An 18807-nucleotide genomic window follows, 5' to 3' on the forward strand; every position below is an offset into this window, starting at 1 on the left:
TTTACATCTGTGATATTGTCTATATATTCCTGTTGGCATAACCCTGTGCTTGACATAATCATGTTGCTTCTGGTTTACTTTGCCTTTTGATGTTTTCTACTCGGGCAGACTGGATGGACCATACAAGTCTTTATCTGCCGTCATCTACTATGTTACTATGCAAATGAAACCTTGTCGGCCATTCTTTCTACACAGTGAATAACAAAATACGCTAGTTAAGTGAACCTGGCTTCTCTTTGAACTGATCATACATATTTAAATATTTGAATATCCTATGATTAAATGTCAGGATCTTCGAGTAGCTATGATTAACTGTACACCTTATCTCATTACGTTTGTGTGGTTAATTGTCAGAGTGATTCACTGTTGTGTTAAGCACTGTTGCTCTAAGTTGAGTGGGAGGCCTCCAACTGCATTTCTGCCAGCAGGGGGTGGTGTTTCAATATTGTGTTTTCAGTGGCTAGAGACAGGCAGGTTGCCTGGCGTTCTGCAGAGCTTCCTTGTCCTCTCTATTGAAAATGTGATGGTGAAACAGCACCCCCTACTGGCAGGACTGCAGGTGAAGGACTCCTCAGTTTAGAGGGAACAGTGGTGTTAAGTGTTGCTTGATTAATTGTTCTAACACCAGTTCGAGCACCACACTGCCTCACTTAACTATGAGCAAGCATTTTCCTTTTTTATTGGTTTGACATCACGATGGGAGTATGTTTGGATGGCTTCCTCTGCCCTATTCTAGCTCTTGGAAGTGTCAGGAGAATGACTTTGTGTGTCTGGAAAAGACTGAGACTTCTGCAGATCCTAGTGGGACTGGAGATGAATTCTAATGTTAATGCAGGATTTTTAGACCAGCCCTCATTTTGAAGGGGTGCAGAATCTCTTCAGTGATGTCCCTCGGCCATAGGATCGAATTATTTTTGCTAAGGTCACAAAAATCTTTTTTTTTTTTTTTTAGAAAATGTTTTCAAGTACTAAATTTAGTTGAATTGATCTGTATGCGACTTTGTATAAAGTCATCACATTTTAAGTTATTTCTGGCTTCTGGGTACCTGCTCAGTTGGAGATGGCATAGATTTAAGTCTAAAAGCCTCTTCACAAGTTGGTGTATTGCATTAATATACAGTCTCCAGAAAAGTGATTTGTCTTTTAAACAGGGGCGGACAGTGGTTGGGGCCCCCGGGCAGTAAGGGTCATCGGGGCCCCCAGCCACTCCCGCCTCCCCCTCACGCACATCACAGCCCCCCCCCCCACTGCCACACTTGCCACCCCCTCCCACACACTGCAGATCACTGCAAGTGGGTCCTACCTTGAAGGCCCCTGGTGGTCTAGTGGCTTCTTTGGGGGCAGCCGGGCAGGAAAGAGTGGCCCCCGGCAGTCTACGCATCCATTTTTAAAATACGCCGGCCCCGGGCACGCTAGCAGCAGTGGACAGGAAAGAGTGGGATTCTTCCTGCCCAGCTGCCCCCGAAGAAGACGGTGGTGGGCAACCAAGCAGAACCTCTGGGCCCCCCCTAAGGCCTCTGGCCTTCGGGCACTGCCCGGTTGCCCGAATGGTCAGTCCGCCCCTGCTTTTAAAACTTTAATGTGCTTGTTGCTGTCAGAAATCTCTGCTTTTTAAGTGTCCGGTGTTGGTTGACCAAGAGAGTAGCCTAGTGGTTAGAGCACCAGTCTTGACATCCAGAGGTGGCAGGTTCAAATCCCACTGCTGCGCCTTGTGATCTAGGGCAAGTCACTTAACCCTCCATTGCCTCAGGTACAAACGTAGATTGTGAGCTCTCCAGGGACAGAAAAATACCCAGTGTACCTGAATGGAACTCACCTTGAGCTGCTACTAAAAAAAGGTGTGAGCAAAATCCAAATAAATAAATAAATAAAGATACCACTCAATTAGATGATGGTTACAATGTAGAGAAGGTTGGAACCCTTGTTAGTAAATAATGCAATTTTTTTAAAACCACCTAGTTTGGAGAGAGCTAAATGAAAGATGTTAACAGGACAACATATTTTTGCTTTGAGATATGCAATCATTATTATTATTTTTTTTTTAATTCTTTATTCAATTTCACTTATACATTTACATAAAATAAATGCCAGAAAAAATAAAGTATCATACCATAATTACTCAAGTTAAATAGCAGGAAAAATAACATTTAAATTTGTCCACAAAAGTAACTCCAAGATATAAGGTAATTATGGAATCATTATTATTATTATTTTTGGACAAGACGAAGTTTGTTGTACTTATATCCGAAGAAGGGATGTGTGCTCAAAAAAACTGTGTTGTTGTCCTCATTGACCTGATCCTTTTTGCTGCAACAAAGTGAGACAGCCTGCACAGAATCCAGAAGAAAAGTCAGAAAGGTGAACATTGTAATAAATAAAGCCACCCTGGCAAGAAATGGGACAGGCAGCCAGGAAGGGAGATGCTGTAACCAGCTGGTATACGCTTGCTCTCTAGTCTAACTCAGTATGATGATTAATATTCCCCCCGCCCCTCCCAAAAAAAGGAGGGGGCTTCTCTCTTTCTGAAACAACATTGAAGCTATAGGGAATACTATTCATTTTTGGGGGGGGGATGGGGCAATAAATTCTTACTATTGAAAGACTGATGTAGTGCTGACGTAGGGAGATAGTTTGATATGTTTGATGAAAGCGCCATTTCTAGAAGCTGGGAGCTACAGTTGAGAGGAAGAACATAAGGGGAAGCCTTATCTCATTTTCACAGGCTGACTGGAGGCTATGGATGGGCCTAATGACCTGGAACTGAATGTGGAGTAAGAAGGGCCATTAAATCTTTGGGAGAAGCTCTTGAAAAAAAACCCCAACATTGACAGATTGATAAGGTCGGCCTGATGCTACACTATGTCAGAGTAAGCAAAAGAACCTGTTACACCAACAGTTAGGAAATAGCTGGCCTTGCCTAACTTTGAGACCAGGGAGTATCCTAGAAAAGTTGCTTTAAAAATGTAGTATTTGTAGTTTCTGGGAGCACCAGCTGACATGACACCATAATTATTTATTCGGATTCAGTAACTGCTTTTATAAAGAGCTTCACCCAAGGCGGTGTACATAAAAACGTATAATTGAGCCTGCAAAAAGGTGGGATAATGTGGGGTACAAATGCAATAAATAATAATAACAGCAGCATAACAATAGTTAAATAACCAAGAATAAACATAAATGAGGTAAACTTGAAAACATGGTAGCTTTACTACTACTTAACATTTCTAAAGCGCTACTAGGGTTACGAAGCGCTGTACAATTTAACATGGAAGGACAGTCCCTGCTCAAGGAGCTTACAATCTAAAGACAAGTGTACAATCTAAAAGACAGGTGTAAATCTAGAGACAAGTGTACAATCTAAAAGACAGGTGTAAATCTAGAGACAAGTGTACAATCTAAAGACAAGTGTACAATCTAAAAGACAAGTGTAGAGTCGATCTGATAGGGCTTACTATATTTCTCGAAAGGTTAGGTGCCGAAAGCAGCATTGAAGAGGTGAGTTTTAAGCAGAGATTTGAAGATGGGTAGGGAGGGGGCTCTAGAGCTGCCATGTTACCTAGTTCCAGGAGGGATATTTTTGGTGAGAATTGGTTTTAAATTTATCTCCCAAATCAGTGTGGTGGTTTGTTTCTAACCAATGAAATCAGCACAGCAAGTCCCGTAATGCATAAAAATGGGATCAGTTTGTTTAGCATTTCTTTTCTACAGATCTGTCGCTGGTAACCTCTGCTGATCATATCACCTTACATATATGTCAACAGTAGAGATGGGCAGCCAGAAATCTTTATCATTTTTCGCTCCAGAATAAACGCTAAGAGTGCGCATTCTGCTTAGCATATGTGCTTTGGGCAAAGAGGGTGCGTGCTTTCCCGATAGCGCGCACACACACGAATCTTCAAACGTGCGTGAAGCATGGTGCATGTACTCACTATCAGAAAAGAGTGTGCCGCCTTTGCACATTAGTCAACATAAACGGAATCCAGGAGACTGAGTTCCACGCACAGATCATCATGCAGAGCCAGTTTGTGTGCAGACCTTAATTGGTGAACAAGCCAATCAGCACCGACAATTGGATACTAACAAGCAATTATCGGTATTGGCACTAATTAGGATTTGCACACATAGCTCGTTAAACGTATTCTATAAAGCAATACGCGCAAATCAGACCGTGAATCTCAAAAGGGGGGGCGTGGGTACTTTTTGGGATCTGTTGTGTACTTGTGACTTGGACTGGCCATTGTTCGGATAAGAATGCTGATCTCTCTGGACCTCTGTCTGACTCGGCATGGCTTTATGCTTGTTTATTTATTTGGATTTTGTTCACACCTTTTTCAGTAGTAGCAGGCTGTTTGTATGTGAATTGCTTCTAAAAGTTGGTAAATCCTAATAAATAAAACAACTTAATGTGTCGTCAGAGGTAACCTTATATCCAGATTAAACTCTGGAATTCGTTGCCAGAGAATGTGGTAAAGGCGGTTAGCTTAGCGGAGTTTAAAAAAAGGTTTGGACGGCTTCCTAAAGGAAAAGTCCATAGACCGTTATTAAATGAACTTGGGGAAAATCCACTGTTTCTGGGATAAGCAGTATAAAATGTTTTTTTTGTACATTTTTGGGATCTTGCTGGGTATTTGTGACCTGGATTGGCCACTGTTTGAAACAGGATGCTGTACTCGATGGACCTTTAGTCTTTCCCAGTATGGCAATACTTATGTACTTATTATTGTGTTCAAGGTTAGAATTTCCTGCTATTTCATCACCACTAGTTGTCAGTCATGTTTGACATTTTACATCTGTGATATTGTCTATATATTCCTGTTGGCATAACCCTGTGCTTGACATAATCATGTTGCTTCTGGTTTATTTTGCCTTTTGATGTTTTCTACTCGGGCAGACTGGATGGACCATACAAGTCTTTATCTGCCGTCATCTACTATGTTACTATTGTCACATGCCAGAAAGGACATGGGTGTAGACTAGAGGCACTGAAATGACTTAATCTGCAATATAGTGGACTTTACTGCCTCCAGGTCATTGCATCAAAATTATCTTACTGATCTGTGTCCCCTAAAACTCCTTGACTACTGGTAATCGAGCTATTTCCATCTGTACTGCTTGAGTTTTGTGTGGGAGTTTAAAAACAAAACAAAAAAACGATAAGACCTCACAATTGGGACGTAACATTTTTCTCCTTCCTTCCTTCTTGTCAACTCTTTCATGAATAATCCCCAAAGCCTATTCAACAGTACATCCACATTGTAGAAAAAAGTCCTGCTTTCCTGCTGGCACAATGATTGATAAAAGTTCAACTGACTGGCTCCTTCGCCACTCCTTCTCTGCTTGCATGACTTCTCTCCTAGCTACCCCTAACTTGGGAGAAACCCATGATGCATAATAACATGTCTTCCTGATCCTGATCAGCTTCTCAGGGGTCAGTCTATCTAAAGTTACACGGAGGGCACTTTCCCAAGCCCCTGACAGTCCACCCACATCACTTTCAACAATTGTCTCTTGCTCCCTTAGTCCACAGGGCTGCAAAAATCTCTTGATTTATGCACCCTCATTCATACTGGTTGGATCTTCCGGATGTTTTAGTACAAGTGTGTACTACACGTGATCAGGCCATGGTACTACACATAGATCTATATCCTCTGTATAGCACCTTATAAAATAAGAGAATGTGATCTGCCCCTTTGGTTGGGACATAAATTATCCGGTTAAAGCCCATGGCTTCTATTGTGTCCCACACAAAACGGACAAAAAAGACAACAAAAATTGACTTTGATCAAAGATAACTGCTCTTCAAATACTGTTTATAAGTCCATCTCCCCACTCAAAGCTGATGTGCATAGACGTAACCCATATTAGCCCTCTCCTCAAGTCACTTCACTGGCTTCCTCTCCGTTTCTGCATACAGTTCAAACTCCTCTTATTGACCTATAAGTGCATTCACTCTGCAGCTCCTCAGTACCTCTCCACTCTCATCTCTCCCTACATTCCTCCCCGGGAACTCCGTTCACTGGGTAAATCTCTCATCTGCACCTTTCTCCTCCACTGCTAACTCCAGACTCCGTTCCTTTTATCTTGCTGCACCATATGCCTGGAATAGACTTCCTGAGCCGGTACGTCAAGCTCCATCTCTGGCCGTCTTCAAATCTAAGCTAAAAGCCCACCTTTTTGATGCTGCTTTTAACTCCTAACCCTTATTCACTTTGTTCAGAACCCTTATTTTATCATCCTCACTTTAATATTCCCTTATCTCTTGTTTGTCCTGTTTGTCTGTCCTAATTAGATTGTAAGCTCTGTCGAGCAGGGACTGTCTTCTCATGTTCAAGTGTACAGTGCTGCGTACATGTAATAGCGTGTTAGAAATGATAAGTAGTAGTAAGTAGTAGATCTTACTGAATAATTGTCTGGGTCTTCTTGCCAAGGTTGTGCTTGCTCTTGCCCAGAGGAATAGTCAGTGGCGTACCAAGGGGGGGGGGGGGGCGGTCCGCCCCGGGTGCACGCCACTGGGGGGTGCTGCAGCGCGCGCCTGCTGCTAGAGTTCGCTAACTTCTCTCGTTCGCTTCAGCTGCCTCTGCCCTGGAACAGGTTACTTCCTGTTCCGGGGCAGAGGGAGCTGCAGCGAACGAGCAAAGTTAGTAAACTCGCAGCAGGCGCGGCATGCACCCGGGGGGGGGGGCTCTTTCACGGGGGGGTGTCTTTCACCGGGGGGGGGGGGGTCCGCGCTGCATCGGGGGGGGGGGCGCCGCCCCGGGTGTCCGCCCCCCTAGGAACGCCACTGGGAATAGTGTTGGTGATGCTTATGTACTGCTTTTTAAACAGATACAGTTGGCCATCAAATGGAAGAATCCTCTTAGCAATAATTCTACCAGACTAGATGGTTCCACTGTGCTGTTATGCTAATGTAGCACTGGCCCCTAGATATGCAGCACAGATACTTTTCTTGTTATAAATGTCTTATTTTTACAGTTTGAGGGGGGCCCTTTCTCTAAGGATGCACTGAGCAGTTAATGCAGCAATCAATGCTTACTGACAGTGCAGCAGGCCCAGCAGAGACTGCATAGTGGGAAATAGCTGATGATTGCACCTTCCAGTTAGTAGATTCATTAACTGTTAATGTAGATCAGTTAACACCACCTCAGTAAGTGCTGTTTAAATGTATCTGTGACCCTATCACACCCTTCCTGCAGAAACTTCACTGGCTACCAGTACCTTACAGGGATAAATTGAAAACTCTTGATTTTCAAGGGCCTCAGACAAAATGGGCCAGAGCACTTAAAGAATAAGTTAGCCCTTTACACACATTTGAGACTTCTAAGGTCCTTTCAAGGAGCATCACTACTTGTACCCTCGTCAAAAGAAACTGTATAATGTGATACCCGTCAGCAAGCCTCTCGGAAGTAGCCCCCCCATGCTCTGGAGTTTACTCCCAGAGGGGCTATGTCTAACTCGAGGCTACCTTTATTTCACAAAGCAAGTGAAAGCTTGGCTCTTCTCCCAAGCCTTTAATACATATGGTGACTGACCATACACTCAATCGGTACCAAGGGTGTAGTCAAACCTCAAGGTGTAGAGGAGGCCAGAGACCAAGGTGGGGGGAGGCACATTCTGGTTGCCGCCCCGTCGCCGCCAGCCCGCCACCCCCTCCCCCACCGCCGCTGCAAATACCTTGACTGGTGGGGCTCCCCAGCTCCCCCACCCAGCTGAAGACTTCGTCCAGCGCTGGTCTCCAGTTCCGTCGCATTGCTTGCCCTGCTGTCTCTTCCCCTCACATATGGCACACGCTCCTTTTAGTGAAACTCTCTCAATTTCACTAAAAGGAGCGTTCCTGATGTGAGGGGAACGGAGAGCAGGGCAGGCAGTGCGGTGGTGGTGCTGCCACAGACCAGCGCTGGATGAAGTCTTCAACCCCCGCCAGCCAACCAAGGGCCCAGAGCAAATTTGGGGGGTACCCAGCCCCCCCCCCCCCCCGTGTCCTCACCTAACTACGCCACTGATCGGTACCTAGACTGTGTTGCTGTGCACCCTTTAACTTAGACCACTTCCATTGTTTAACTGTACATAGAACTTGCCTTGAGTTTAGCCACCCATCTATATATTCCAATTGACTTTGCATTTGACCCCTGGCTACATAGTAAGATGGCTCGTTGTATTGCATCATATCTGTTATTCAGCTGTTGTAATGTGTGCTTATTAGATGTTCCGTTGGTATTATATTGACCTCCATATTTTGTCTGTTATTTGAATGTTCTTCCACGCTATTATGATATTGTTTGTATTGTATTGACTTTTATCATATTTCTGTAATAGGATTGTTCTATAGTGCTATTAAATGTGTGTTTCTGATATTGTTTCCTGCTGGTCCTAATACTAGGATTTGGTTTTTAACATTTTCACTTTGACCTCATTTATTGCATTTGTTTATATATGGTCATTTTACTATTGTTATACTGTTAACGAAATTGTAAGTTTGATGTTAAACTGTACCTACTGTATGCTGCCTTGGGTGAATCTCTTCATAAAGGTGGTTATTAAATCCCAATAAATAAATATCGGCAGTGCATTTAATGGACAATTCTATAATAAGGTGCCTCTATGCCCCACTTGTATGTGTCTGTTTGGAGAACACTATCACTTTCACAAGTGTACACTGAAGTTCGGAAGTACTAGTGAGATGCCTAAGCACTATTCTGTTAGGATGTAAGTGGCATAGGGGTCCTTTTACTACGTGCGCTGAAAAATGGCCTTGCGTAATCCATTTTTCAGCAGGCCTATAAACAATGCCTTTTTTTAGGGGGGGGGGTGGGGGAATGACGTGCGGCAAAATAAAAATTGGCGCATGTCCATTTTGGATCTAAGACCTTACCGCCACACATTGACTTAGTGGTAACGTCTCACACGTTAACCAGGAGGTAATCTCCACACCAGAAATCTTGGCTGAAATCCAGGCCAAGATGTCTGCCTGCCTGTCTGACATTGCTGCCTGGATGTCTGACCGCCACCTGAAGCTCAATATGTCCAAAACTGAGCTCATCTTCCCACCTAAACCAACCTCTCCCCTTCCCCCACTCTCTATTTCTGTCGACAACACGCTCATTCTCCCTTCTCATCTGCTCGTAACCTTGGGGTCATCTTCGACTCCTCCCTCTCCTTCTCTGCACATATTCAACAGATTGCTAAAACCTGTCGTTTCTTCCTCTATAATATTGCCAAAATTCGCCCTTTCCTTTCTGAGCATGCTACCTGAACCCTCATCCACACTCTCATCACCTCTCGCTTAGACTACTGCAACTTGCTTCTCATAGGTCTTCCACTCAGCCATCTCTCTCCTCTTCAATCTGTTCAAAATTCTGCTGCACAATTAATATTTCGCCAGAGTCGCTATGCCCATATCCGCCCTCTTCTGAAGTCACTTCACTGGCTCCCTATCCGTTTCCGTATACAATTCAAGCTCCTCTTATTGACCTATAAGTGCATTCACTCTGCAGCCCCTCACTACCTCTCCACCCTCATCTCTCTCTACACTCCTTCCCAGGAACTCCGTTCACTGGGCAAATCTAATTGCACCCTTCTCCTCCATCGCTAACTCCAGACTCCGTTCCTTTTATCTCGCCGCACCTTATGCCTGGAATAGACTTCCTGAGCCATTACGTCAAGCTCCATCCCTGGCTGCCTTCAAATCCGGGCTAAAGGCCTACCTGTTTGATGCTGCTTTTGATTCCTAACTTGTCACTTGCTAGTAACCTTTATCTTGTCTTCCTCTTTTCAATATCCCCCTTTCCCTATGTGTCCTATCTGTCTGTCCTACCCTTATCCCTTATTTGGCCTGTCTGTCCGTCCTGATTTAGATTGTAAGCTCTTTTAGGCAGGGACTGTCTTTTCTTCATGTTCAATTGTGAAGCGCTGCGCACGACTGGTAGCGCTGTAGAAATGATTTGTAGTAGTAGTAATGGGCATGCATACACTGCCGATTACCACCTGGTTAGCACTGCGCGTTGGAAAATAAAAAATATTTTCAGGCGCGCGTAAAAAAAACCTGGAATTACCACCCGGGCCACGCGGTAGCTAGGTGGTAGTTCCAAATTGGCGTGCGTTGGACACGCGTAGGCGCCTACATTGTTTAGTAAAAGGGCCCCAAAAAGCGTAAACATAAGGGGACATACACATGGATGGAGCATTGGTAGGGCTTCAGCTTACACATATAGGGACTAGATTCTATATATCGCGCCGAAAAAAATACGCCTAGGGGTATTCTATAAAATACGTCTAAATTTCTGTGCATTTTATAGAATATGCCGAGCGCTCATCCGTACAACTAAATTTAGTTGTGACCGGTAATGCCAAGTAAAATTTGGTGTAAATACTGACGCCTAAATTTACACGCTTCACATTACAGATTACGCATAGGCGGTTGTGCGCATAAGTGTCAGTAATTGCATGTTAAGTGGCAATTATCGGTGCTGATTGGCTTGTTAACTAAGTTGTGCACATCAATCCAGATTATGACCGGATTTGCACATGCAGCTTAAGTCCTGCAATACAGAATCCGGGGGCTAAGTTACAGAATGCTGCAAGTTATGTGCCTTTGTTGCATTTATGCAGCTGCAGTTAAACCAGGACTGTAGTAGAGGTAACTGCAGGCACGATGCCAAGTTGCGCTAGTTTTAGAAGATTACAGAGAGATTACAGAGAGGGGCAACGAAAATGATAAAAGGGCTAGGGCTCTTCAGCTTGGAGAAGAGACGGCTGAGGGGAGATTTGATAGAAGTCTACAAAATGATGAGTGGAGTGGAATGTGTTACTCTTTCCAAAAATTCTAGGACTACGGGGTATGCAATGAAGTTATGAAGCAGTAAATTTAAACAAATCAGAGAAAATATTTTTTCACTCAACATGTAATTAAACTCTGGAATTCGTTGCCAGTTAGCTTAGCAGGGTTTTAAAAAAAGACTTGGGCTACTTTCCTATAGAAAAGTCCGTAAACCATTATTAAGATGGGCTTGGGAAAATCCACTGCTTATTTCTAGGATAAGGAGCATACAATTTGTTTTACTCCTTTGGGATCTTGCTAGGTAGTTGTGACCTAGATTGGCCACTGTTGGAAATGGGATACTGGGCTCGATGGACCTTTTGGTCTGTTCCAGTACGGGCAACACTTATCTTATGTTCTATAACAGAATCCAGGCACCCAGATGTCATTATAGTCACTTAACCCTCCATTGCCCCATGTAAGCCGCATTGAGCCTGCCATGAGTGGGAAAGCGCGGGGTACAAATGTAACAAAAGTAAAATAGATACTATTGGACATTCTACATGGAATGTTGCTATTCCACTAGCAACATTCCATGTAGAGGCTGTGCAGGCTTCTGTTTCTGTGAGTCTGACGTCCTGCACGTATGTGCAGGATGTCAGACTCGCAGAAGCAGAAGCCTGCGCGGCCACATTGGTGATCTGCAAGGGCCGACTTCTAGTGGAATAGCGACATTCCATGTAGAATCTCAAATAGTAGCAACAGTGGAGGAGTGGCCTAGTGGTTAGGGTGCTGGACTTTGGTCCTGAAGAACTGAGTTGGATTCCCACTTCAGGCACAGGCAGCTCCTTGTGACTCTGGGCAAGTCACTTAACCCTCCATTGCCCCATGTAAGCCGCATTCAGCCTGCCATGAGTGGGAAAGCGCGGGGTACAAATGTAACAAAAATAAAATAGATACTATTGGAGATTCTACATGGAATGTTGCTACTAATGGAGATTCTACATGGAATGTTGCTATTCCACAAGCAACATTCCATGTAGAAGGCTGCGCAGGCTTCTGTTTCTGTGAGTCTGACGTCCTGCACGTATGTGCAGGACGTCAGACTCACAGAAGCAGAAGCCTGCGCGGCTACACTGGTGGTCTGCAAGGGCCGAGGAGTGGCCTAGTGGTTAGGGTGGTGGACTTTGGTCCTGAGGAACTGAGTTCAATTCCCATTTCAGGCACAGGCAGCTCCTTGTGACTCTGGGCAAGTCACTTAACCCTCCATTGCCCCATGTAAGCCGCATTGAGCCTGCCATGAGTGGGAAAGCGCGGGGTACAAATGTAACAAAAATAAAATAAGGCTGTCATTATGCACAGGCAGGGCACCTAAATGGAAGCACTCGCTTATAGACTTGATCCATTAATGTGTGGTGAAGTATATTGGCCGTGCGTTAGCTGTATGGTAAGACGCTGGCCACGCCCTGACAGTTAACACACTCCTTTGTAGTAACTGCATGTGCCGGGTAATGCGCATTTAACTGTAAAGTGTTACGTGCTCCTCGGTCTTCCCCTAATCAGTTCGGACATGCTATTTCCTGGCTTCTGCCCAGTGCCGCTGGAATATCCCTAATCCTCTTTTTTCTCAGTCTTGTTTTTACAGTTGGTAGCACGTGAAGAGCATTGTTTTTAATGTTAGTTAATGAGGTGGTCATTAAAGTGACTATAGTATTATATTTAAAAAAAAAGCATAAAAATAAAATCCAATTTACAGTAAAGAGACCATTTGAGCCAGAAAGATTAGAAACTGAGCATCAGTTCTTTGCCAATATACATAAAAGTCATAATTGAAATAGCCAGGCGCCCACTTGTTTCGTGGAAAATGAAATATTCTCTGTAAACCCTCAGAATCAGAGCACTTGTCTTTTGTTCTAGAACAGAAGACTTTCCCCCCCCCCCCCCTCTTTTGCACCTAGATTTTGGACTAGAACTGAGAAACACATGAATGCAGGAATTGTTTGGGTCAGAAAACCAGAGCGGTAAAAGGATAATTTTGCTTCTTCTCTCTCTCCCCCTTCCCCGCAAAGGTTTAGCTGAGATTGGGAGTGTGGTAGTACTGGTTGGGGGGGGGGGGGGGGGGGAGGAGGGGTGGATGTGGTGAGAGAAGGGAAATAATTTTCCTGGCCTATGGAATGCATTGAAATGAGAAAGACCTGTGAGGTGTCAAGGGAATTATACGTATTTTGGGGCTAATAAAATCTTAAATCCCCTTCCTAAAGCAGAAGCCTTAAGGACACGTGGCTCTTGGTTTCTACTCACCAGATTCCTCCTATGTGTAATTGTTAACTCTGATGCAACTCGCTACACTCGGAGTTATGCTTGACTCACACTTTGGCTATGAAGAACAAATTTCTTCCTTGGTACGTTCCTCATTCCTTGTTCTAAGGCAAATCAGTTTGCTAAGGAGAACTTAGTACCTCATTCACTCATTGATTCTTAGCTGCAACGACTATTGCAACTCTTTTGCTTGCTGGAGCTGGTATTGCTTTCATCAAAAGATTAGATAAGCCAAAACATGGCAGTTAAATTGTGGTACAGTGCACAAAGATTTGACCACAGGACCTCTCAGCATTGGCTCCCTATCTTGTCCATTATTTATTTTTGCTGATTCGTTGTGCGTAATAAGGAGGCCTCAATTCTTTTGATTCACACACCCTATCAGATCCACCCAAGCCTGCCGGGTGCTGATGGTCTTTCCTTCAAGTAATTCATTTTGAGGTTGCGGACGCTCGCTGTCCAGTCTAGCCCCTCTATTGTGGAGTGGCTTTCCCCATCGATTAGAGGGAACTGAACTGCCATAAATCTAAGGTGACTCTGAAGACGGTTCTCTTCCATAATACCTGTCAACAGTTCCTTAGCGTCCCTCCGGACCGGCCCAGGGTTGGACTGATGAGTTGTGCACGCCTTCCAGCAGGTGGAGACTGAGAAACTCTCCAGCCTCTGGGGTGCTAAACTCGGGGGTCCCAGGTCCCAGGTCCCTCCCCTACTTCCTCCCCATCTCCCTTTGGTGCAGGGAAGGGCTAACCCTTTCGGAAGAAAGGTGTTTAGCCTTTGGGAGAGGCAGCCACTTTCTTTTTTGATTGGAAAAATACCTGTCAACAATTACCTATCATGTGCTAGGGTGGTCTCTGATCTGTCACCTACTATTTTTTACTTCTTTTTAATTCCTATTAATTACTACAATTTCTATAGCACTACTAGACATTCATTTAAGAGTGGTATATATGTTGTACATGCTTCATAAAGGCAGCAGGTGCCACTATGTACCTGCCTGAAATAACATGAAAACTCCCTGAAGGTCCACCACAGAGTTAGTTCTTTTCTGAGGTGTGTGTGTGTATGTTTGTACCAGTAAGAATCAGCCCGTGTTTTATAAATAATGTGCTTAAGTACCGATCTTGTGGTGCCCATTCTCTGTCCTCTAGAAGACCTACATGTAGGGTGCTAGAGAACAGTTGTCTGAGAGCCAGACTTCAAATCCCACCACTGCTGCTTATGAACTTGAGCAAATCGTGTTACCCTCCATTACCTCGGGTACAAACTTAGGGAAATGCTAATTGGGTTTCTGCCAGGTCCTTGTGACCTGGCTTGGCTGCTGTTGGAAGCAGGATACTGGGCTAGATGGGACCATTGGTCTGATCCAGTATGGCTATTCTTATGTTACATAGTAACATAGTAGATGACGGCAGAAAAAGACCTGCATGGTCCATCCAGTCTGCCCAACAAGATAAACTCATATGTGTATACCTTACCTTGATTTGTACCTGCCTTTTTCAGGGCACAGACCGTACAAGTCTGCCCAGCAGTATTTCCCGCCTCCCAACCACCAGTCCCACCTCCCATCTCCGGCTCTGGCACAGACCGTATAAGTCTGCCCTCCACTATCCTCGCCTCCCAACTACCAACCTCTCTTCCCCCACCTGCTCCGCCACCCAATTTTGGCTAAGCTTCTGAGGATCCATTCCTACTGCACAGGATTCCTTTATGCACATCCCACGCATGTTTGAATTCCGTTACCGTTTTCATCTCCACCACCTCCCGCGGGAGGGCATTCCAAGTATCTACCACTCTCTCCGTGAAAAAATACTTCCTGACATCTTTTTTTGAGTCTGCCCCCCTTCAATCTCATTTCATGTCCTCTCGTTCTACCGCCTTCCCATCTCCGGAAAATATTTTTTTGCGGATTAATACCTTTCAAGTATTTGAACGTCTGTATCATGTTCTTATAACTTGTGTACCTGCTTGTAGCTTGCTTTGAATGTTGATTTGGAAAAGGCAAATAATTAAACTGAAATCCAAATATAGCCCTGGGTAGTTTTATAAGTGCCTTGAGCACATAAAGCACCCAAGCCACTTGTAAAATTGCCTCTGTTTTGGGTAAAAGTGTTCTACTGTGTTTCAAATGTCTACCGTTACAGGTATTCTAATTTTTTGCAAAACAAGGCATCAGAGTTTGTCAAAATGTCTGAGTTGTAAATGGCAGGTGGAAGTTGGGGGGGGGGGGGTGCAGAATGGCCACTTCTTTTCCAGGACCCATCATTTGCCCTGATGCATTGACAATGATGTCCTAACAGGGTGGGGAGGGGGGGACACCAGAAAAGGATGGAGGTGGCCAAGGGAGCAGGAGTCATCTCTGTAGTCAAACAGTTATTGGCCTGACATGACGTGTTTCAGTATGCGCCTATGTCACAGGTCCTTGAGTTGACATATATATCCTATGGAGCTTTAAAAATTATGAGATCCTCAAGCTTCAGCCAATTAAATCGCTGCTGTCAAAAAAAAACAAAAAACCTCTGCTACGAAACAACCAAAATTTGTGTCGGGTCAATTAATAAGTATTTGACTATAGAGAGAACTCCTGTGGAATTCTGTGTTTGCTTCTAACAGGGGAATAGCCATGGGTAGGCCTGGATGGGATGTATCCCCCTTCCCAAACATTGGATTCAGTGGCAGTGTTTTAGGCCAGCGAAATTAGAGTTGGAGACAGTGCCTACATTCTTAAGGCCCTGTTGGCGCGTTAGCATTCGCTAACCGTGTAGATGCCCATAGTATTCCTATGGGTGTCTACATGGTAAGCATGTGCTAAAAACACTATCGCACGTTAGTAAACAGAGCCCTTAGTGTCTATTTATTTAATTTATGTATTGGGATTTATTAAGTGCCTTTATGAAAAGATTCAACCCCCCCCCCCCCCCGCCCAAATTTTAACCCGGGACCCCACCAAACAAAATGAGACTTGGATATGCCACTGGGTCCCTAGTGTCTTGAGACCAGGGAAGAATACTATCCATCATGCACCACGTGGGGAGAGGAGTTGCTGAAGATTCTAATCACGTTGATGCACTAATTGACGCAGAAAAAGTTGAACTCGTGGAAGTAAACGTCAGGAGCGGCCTGTTGAGAAAAGAAATAACCTGTAACATCTTATCAGGCACGGAGGAAAGCCATGACCTGTTATTTCTTAGCAGGAAGGAGTCAGCAAAGCAATAATTAACAAATGTATATGTCTCTATTTGGGTATGACATACCTACTAAGATCGAGTTCTTCTACTGCAACGTTGGGAACGATTGAAAATTGAATCTCTCTCCGACTCTGCGCAGCATTTTAAAAGTATGAATATGCTCCACTAATGTCTATGTATTTGTTACAAATAGTCATTGGCGATTCCTTTCATATGTGTATTTTATCTTTTTCAGACTCTTCGCACTACATCAGACAACTTGAAACAAAAGTGAAGCTTCTAGAGAGTGACAATAAGCTGCTGTCACAGGTAGGTGCCCCATTGGCGAGGTACTGATTTTTATCCATGTGGATGTCTTTGGCTTGTTCTTGGATATTTCTGGCCGTGACCTCTTTGGGGTTCAATTACGGATTCTTCAGAGGGTAATTTTGTTGCTGAGTATCTGGCCATCGGTAGAATAGTTGTTCACTAAGAACGATGTTAATCTTTCTGGATCTGAAGTCATTCTGAACTACATCTATCCCTTTTATGAAGTGCGTCAAAAACAAAATCTAGCTTTGTCACAAGACTGCCTAAAGTGAGAACTTCTCACACCATCTTCAATGCTAATTTTATATAAAAGCATCCATAAAAAGCATGCTGAACTGGTACATTTAAAAGGGTTAGATGCAATTTACATATGTAAATTAGCACAGCATTATTTATTTTATTTATTTATTAGGATCAAGGAATTCTCTCAAGGCGGAGTACAGCAAGAATATGTCAAACTATGCAGTAGACAATTGCGCAATAAAAATATTCAAACAATACCAAGTATGGTATAGTATATTACATCACAATGTCAACATCTATATTAATAATTCTCACCTCAAACATTCTGAAGCTCACTCTGTGGCAGGGAAACCCTGGAGCCCTGCACTTAGGCTGTCACCACTCACCACTCACTGTCACTCATGCACCACTCACTCTGACTGATAGACCCACCCACAGCCACGCCCCTTCCGCACATAATTTGCTACCTCAACGTTCTAATGAAGCTGCAACTTCTGGTTTGTGAGGTGCCAGAGATCAGAATTTAGCCCCATTACTGTTTGCCCCGCCCTTTTGTCAAACGTGATGACGTCGAGGGCGGAGCTATGACACTTGACCAATCACATCGCTCCGCCCTCAACGTCATCACGTTTGACAAAAGGGCGGGGCATACGTCGATCTACTACGCGAGGACGAACTGAGGGAGTGAGCCAGGCAGGCTGTAGGTCACAGGCAGCGAGGGAGCCAGCGAGCCACGCTCTACGTCGCGGGGTGGGTCACAGGCCGGGGCGTGGCGCCCACGACCACCCTGAAGCACGGAGGGTGTCCAGCAACAAGGGGAGGGGGATGGGAACCAAAGCGCCTTGCTAGCGTCCGTTTCATTGGCCTCAGAAACGGCCCTTTCTTACTAGTAATATACAATAAAACATTTTACTAGATAGCATAGGTTGTAAGCAAAGATAGGACATATAGATATGATGAAGTAATAGGAGTAAGAAAACAAGGGGTCCTTTTACTAAGGTGTGCTGAAAAATGGCCTGCAGATGTGTAGGCACGGGTTTTGGGCGCCCGCAGACCCATTTTTCAGCGCACCTGTAAAAAAGGCCTTTTTAAATTTTTGCTGAAAATGGACATGCGGCAAACCGCCACCCGTTGACTTAGTGGTAAGGTCTCACGTGTTAACCGAGCGGTAATGACCTACGTGCTTAGAATGCCGATTGACGCCCGTCAGCTGACGCGCGCCAGAAAATAAACATTATTTTTCAGACGTGCGTAGCGGACGCGCACCAGAAAATAAAAATTTTATGTTTCAGATGCACTGTTGGAGATTCTACATGGAATGTTGCTACTAGTGGAGATTCTACTTGGAATGTTGCTAGTGGAATATGTGCAGGACGTCAGACTCACAGAAGCAGAAGCCTGCGCGGCCACATTAGTGATCTGCAAGGGCCGACTTCTAGTGGAATAGCAACATTCCATGTAGAATCTCAAATAGTAGCAACAGTGGAGGAGTGGCCTAGTGGTTAGGGTGGTGGACTTTGGTCCTGGGGAACTGAGCAATTGAGTTCGATTCCCACGTCAGGCACAGGCAGCTCCTTGTGACTCTGGGCAAGTCACTTAACCCTCCATTGCCCCATGTAAGCTGCATTGAGCCTGCCATGAGTGGGAAAGCACGGAGTACAAATGTAACAAAAAAATAGCCTGTAGCATCTGTCAGGCACAAAGAGGAAAGCCGTGACCTGTTACTTCTTAGCAGGAAGGAATCAGCAAAGCAAGAACCTCCTCCAAAGGCGGTCAGAACTCCCTTCTACCAAGCTCTGCAGAGTGCAGCACCATCCTTGAGTCACTGATAACATACGCATGCATAGGGTGCCATTATCGATGGCTCAGGGATGTTGCTGCTGCCTGCCAAACTTGGTAAAATGGAGTTCTGGCCACCTTCAGAGGAAGTCTTCCGCTGATAGAGGTTGGGGGTCCCCATTAGCTAAAGTATTTATATTTTGAGTTGTGAGGTGCCAG

General features: G+C 44.5%; 1 protein-coding gene across 1 annotated transcript in view; it reads left to right on the top strand.

The window, feature by feature from the left end:
* Positions 1 to 18807, top strand: part of LOC115477104 (coiled-coil domain-containing protein 85C-like) — a 220357-nt gene that overhangs the window by 153634 nt on the left and 47916 nt on the right. Inside the window, exon 2 of the mRNA XM_030213719.1 lies at positions 16493 to 16566. Within this exon, the coding sequence (XP_030069579.1) occupies positions 16493 to 16566 (74 nt within the window). The remainder of the gene's footprint in view (positions 1 to 16492; positions 16567 to 18807) is intronic.

The sequence above is a fragment of the Microcaecilia unicolor genome, chromosome 9 (genome assembly GCF_901765095.1).
Source record: "Microcaecilia unicolor chromosome 9, aMicUni1.1, whole genome shotgun sequence".
Taxonomy (NCBI): domain Eukaryota; kingdom Metazoa; phylum Chordata; class Amphibia; order Gymnophiona; family Siphonopidae; genus Microcaecilia; species Microcaecilia unicolor.